General features: G+C 33.2%; 1 protein-coding gene across 1 annotated transcript; it reads left to right on the top strand.

Annotated features, from left to right (window-relative positions):
• The first annotated feature begins 3441 nt into the window (after positions 1 to 3441).
• On the top strand, positions 3442 to 4962 carry LOC105155614 (uncharacterized). Its single transcript, XM_011071511.3, has 3 exons — positions 3442 to 4132; positions 4220 to 4316; positions 4413 to 4962. Exons 1-3 carry the CDS (start codon positions 3674 to 3676, stop codon positions 4871 to 4873), a joined length of 1017 nt encoding a protein of 338 aa, XP_011069813.1. The 5' UTR covers positions 3442 to 3673; the 3' UTR covers positions 4874 to 4962.
• Positions 4963 to 5444: the final 482 nt, after the last annotated feature.

Genomic DNA, 5444 nt, shown 5'->3' with positions numbered 1-5444 from the left:
CGGGGTCGCTAGGTCGGATCGCTGGATCGTGATCGCTAAATCCTTCTTTTAAGTTACCTAGAGTGGATCCTGAGAACACAACAAACGTTAGACGGCCCTCCGATGCTTAAGTTAGAAAAGGTGGGGTCGAAAATGAGATCGAATTAGAACACAAATATGGCGGTAAAAGTAAGTGCTGAAAACGCATTTGGAATATCATAAATGAGGATATTTATACTTATACGGTACCCTCTATATGTGCGACACGTGGCTCCAATGAAAGCGTGCCACGTCACCCTCTGTCAAACCTGCTACCGCCGCTGTTGCACCTGTGTAATGGGCCCACCTGCGCAGTCATAGGGTGCAAGTAATTTGCTAAAAATAGGGGAGTATTTCTGTAATTGTGTAATTCTCCTCATCAGGGATAATTTAATTTTAGAATTAACGACGATCAATCAATAAAAAAAGGGTGAATATATCCCACTGTGATATTGAAAATGAGAATATTATCCCTTATGGAAAAAAAAATAGCAATTTACCCTCCTCTACTTTTTAAAATGAAGCAATCTACCTCCCTATACAAGGAGGTAAATTGCTTCATTTTTAAAAATCATAGGAAGGTAAATTGTTGTATTTTAAAAAATATAGGGAGGTAAATCGCTCTTGATTTTTTTCATAAAGGGGTAATTTGCTCATTTGCAACATCACAAGGAAGTTCCTTGCATTTTTTTTCCATAAAAAAATATCATTACTAAATTCATTGCTGATCTACACTGACAACGAATTCTATTATTTTATAAGGGATATATGTCGTCTCTAGTTTTATTTCGTGTAGTACACACTTATTGAGAGGAGTTTAACTATTTTACTCGTATCCCAAGTATGATTAGTTTAATTTAGGAAAAAATACAATTTACCACCTTGTGATTTGATAAATGGGTAAAAAAAATACTTGTGAAAATTAAAATAGAAAATTATCCCCTGTGTTTTAAAAAAATAAGCACCCCTCTATCTAACCATAAATAGAGGGAGTAATCTGCTTCATTTTTTGAAACATAAGGGAATAATTTGCTAATTTTTTTTTCATCAAGGGATATTTGCTCATTTCACATATTATAGGGGTTAAATTGTATTTAACCCGTTTAATTTATAATGTGGGATAAGAATAGTTGAGGTGATGTGATTAGATATATATATATATATATATAGAGAGAGAGAGAGAGAGAGAGAGAGAGAGAGAGAACAAACTGATGTTGCAGCACAACTTTCTATTTACTTGCTTATAATGTTTTGAAAATTGAATCGATGGTTGGATTGAATAAATTATTGGGTAATTGGATCATCAGTCTGATTGATTGGATCAGATTAAAAAATTGATTGACTTAAAATATATTATATATATATATATTTATTTATAGCATATTAAGATATCAATTGATTAAATAATACATTGTATAACAATACTTTTAAAGAAATACAATTTATAACAATTTAATAATAAAATTTAAACTATCAAAAATTTAAAACCCACAAACACTTGGAGATTGAATGCTTTGTTGCTTTCATCTTTTGAATTAAATAGAGGTAGCAACTAGTGTCTTCATAATTTTTATTTATTTTAAAAAAAGCTAAAAAGAATTGGAGAAAAAAAGAAGAAATAGATGAAGAAAAAGAAGGAAAAAAACTCTTTCGACTGTTACAAGTGGCTCATTGTCCCACATTGAAAAAACAAGTCAAACTTAATTTAGACTATAAAATATTAAGACCAATTTAAGCCAAGTTTATTGTCCTACATAAAAGAAAAAGTACAAGTCAAATCTAAATATTTTAGGCTATAAATATGAAAAAGCTTGAATCAAATGTATAATCCCACTTTGGAAAAATATAAGCAAACCTTAAACACTTTAGGTTATAAATACTGAAAAGCTTAAGCCCGAAATAAAAGAAAAACAATATTTTACTACATATATAAACAATTTTTATAAAAAAATAAGTTTAAATTGATTTTTGATCGATTATTGGATCATTGGTTTTGACCTATCTGCACGGATTTTGACTGGAGCAATTTTGCCCCTACAAGTCTGTCCAGACACAATCAATTCTCGATTAAATCGTTCGAACTGACCGATCTGATGCGATTCTTAAAACATTGCTTGTTTATAGATCCAACAAACTCATGTTTCAACACAACTTCTATTAACTTATTTATTCATCCATTTATTTTAAAAAAAAAATAGTTTTACTTTGACCTCAAGATTGAGCCTTCTAAGGGAAGTAATCATTTATGCTAATGATTATGTGAAAAAAACAACTAAGTTAAAATATTTTGTTTGGTATTATACAAACTCAAATTTCAAGTCTCTCAACTAACTGGAAATTCACACTTTTACCCATATATTATTTTATTTTTTTATGACGATTTAACACAGCTGCCAGAAGACAATAATCATTAAGTGGCTGTTCAATGCCATCTCCATCAATTACACATTTCTGATTCAATAAATGATTCTAATATGTGAGGGGGTTTAATTGTAGTCATTAATAATAATTACCATAAATTAGTTAGTTTAAATTCAAAAAAATTAAGCATTTCAAGTCTCGCGTTTTACTTACACTAATGCACCAGGCCAAGAGATCACACAGAAAATGTAAGCAACCCTATATGATATTATAAATAAGTACGTTATTTTTCTATGAAAAAAGAATAGCAATTTATCTCTCTGTATTTTTTGAAATATAATAATTTATTACTTAGTATTTTTTAAAATGAAGGGAGATACATTGCTTCATTAAGAAGGGAAAAAATGCAAGCAACCCTCTTGTGATATTGCGAATAAGCAAATTCCCCCCTTATAAAAAAATAAATAGCGATTTACCTCATTGTATTTTTTAAAATACAACAATTTAACCTCCTATATTTTTTAAAATGAAGCAATTTACCTCCTTATACAGGAAGGTAAATTGCATCATGTTAAAATGTAAAAGGGGTCGTAAATTGCTATATTATTTTTTCATAGGGGTGTAATGTGCTCATTTTCAATATCACATGGGGATAAATTACTATTCACCCTTTTAAAAAGTATAGGGTGTTAAATTACTATTTTTTTTACTATACAGAGGTAATTTATTTGTTTGCGATATCACATGGGGTAAATTGCAAAAGCCACATCTATAACTATGATATTACGGCATTTTTTATTAATTCTTATTTCAATTTTGTAATTGAGACAATAATCAAAGAAAAAAAAAATGAGTAGCTCGTTCTGTTAAATTTCTATTGAAAATATTAACTTGGATGAAAGAAAAAGTGAAGTACAATTGTCAAAGTTATAGGACGAAAAATGCATGTTTTTCAAAAGAACCCGCACGCTTGCCACTCAACTTTATAGAGGTGCATTGTGATACCACAAACCCCGTGAGTTTGCATCTCATGCTTTATCGTATTTGAAAGGCCAACAACTTCGAACATTGTAATCTGTCTATGACTGTATGCCCATCCCCTCAAATTTATGTCTCCGGGCTTTAGACTCGGCAGCCTTATGCTCTTCAGTCCTAAACCGAACAGAAATTCATTATCTTTCTTCATTTATTGCACGCTACAGCAAAACCAACTCCTTATCTCCTTATTTAAAAACCCCACATTTATGCCCTTCACCCACACTTCAAACTCAGCTCATTTCCAGCTCCAAAAATCATGCCAAAATTGCTAGGAGACTTTCTCCAGGAGCAGCAAGAGCCATTCGCCTTGGAGATTTACCTTCTTGAAAGAGGCTATTATTCCAGAGCTACGAGTCTTGATAATGCAAATTCCAACTTCCTAAATTCTGCTAAGAGATCAACTTGTTGCGGGCTGAAGAAGCGACAACACGCCGTCTCAAACTGCTCAGACTTCGTTAAAGCAGTGCTTGGCAGGCTTGTGCTGCATAACAAGCACAAGATCAAGAACCGTGGAAGATGCAATAGAAAAGGTATTCCAACTGGCAATCATGGAAGCGGAGAATGTGTGGATGACGATGAATTTTCTTCAGCGAGCTGCACAGACACAAATCTGTCTGATTCTTGCTCAGAAAGTGGAGAGGAGGATAGACGTTGTGTCGCAGCAGATATTGGACGTCGTCCCCCAGAAAATGGCAATCTTTTCTCAGAAGAAGAGGTAGAGTTGAATCTTGTTCATGCCATAGCTAGATTGTTCACATTTTTGTGCAACTGATTGACGTTTCGACGATATTGAAGCTAACAGGCTGATGCAGACGGAGAGATGAAATGGAGATCTATTGAGCATAGAGATAACCAGCTCAGCCCAGTTTCCGTTCTTGAAGAAACCGAATCAGATGAAGGTAAGCTATCCATTCCTCAAAAATCTTCACTTACAACAGGTTTTAATTACTTCACCAAATTACCTTTCAGAAGAAACTGACACAAACTTTCTACAGAGGACTACAACTCGAAGACGACGTTACAGGGCGAATGCTCAACCTCAATATCTCAACACAAATCAAAGCAGGCCACCGAAGAATTGGAGGAACTCGTGGGGTCTAATTCTTATGATCAGTACATTATAAACAAGAGAGCGTTGCAGCAAACGAAGCAGCTTCTGGTTGATTGTGTGAGGGAAGTGATAGAAAAGCATAGGAAAAGAGACCCCAAGAAAATGAGAGAACAGCTGAAGAAAATCTTGGGAGCTGATGAGCTTTGGAAACTTGTGTGTGAAAGTGTGTGGGTGTGGAGCCAAAATCCAGTGGATGAAACCAATGTAGTTCATCTGCTGGGCTATGATTTGTTGGCTTCTGCAGAAGAATGGAGCACGGGTTTAGAGCAGCAGAAAGAGGAAATTTCGATGGAGATTGGAGATGCCATTTTGGATGGTATCATCAATGAGATTTTTACAGGCTAGTAATATTGTAATATTTTTTGTATGATAATTGATAAGAACACTTGTAGCTAGGTTAGGATAAATAAATTCAAGGGCTCGATCAACTCTCTCTACCCTTAAATTAAATTCTCTTTTTTTTTTTTTTGGTGTGTGTGTGTGTGTGTGTTGGGTAGGGGGGGAAAGAGGGGGTTGTGGGGGTAGTTTTCTCTTCAAACTTTCACCATTTAGTTTCAGTACTAGGCTTAATTATGATATATACTTTAGGTATGTTCTTGTTTTCTTTTAAGGAGAAAATTATATTTTTAATATCATACTACATTGACTATAAGGCCTACTTTACATTACAATAGGATAAACGTGTCATATATTAACTTGTGATTTAAATTATAATAATGACATGTGATTAATTGTACTATGATATGTTATTTAATACTATTAAAAATTGGAGTATGGAAGTATTAGTCTATGTCATGTTTACTATATAATATATTGGAATTGATTAAATTAACAAATAACTTTTTGCCCTTCTGATAAGACAAAGCTATCATATCATTCCATCGTGTACTTGGCTTGGGTTGTACTACTTCTATTG

Source organism: Sesamum indicum, linkage group LG2, assembly GCF_026168435.1.
Source record: "Sesamum indicum cultivar Baizhima isolate 11 linkage group LG2, ASM2616843v1, whole genome shotgun sequence".
Taxonomy (NCBI): Eukaryota; Viridiplantae; Streptophyta; class Magnoliopsida; order Lamiales; family Pedaliaceae; genus Sesamum; species Sesamum indicum.
Note: the sequence above shows the minus strand (reverse complement) of the source record. Positions and strands in the feature narration are given on the sequence as shown.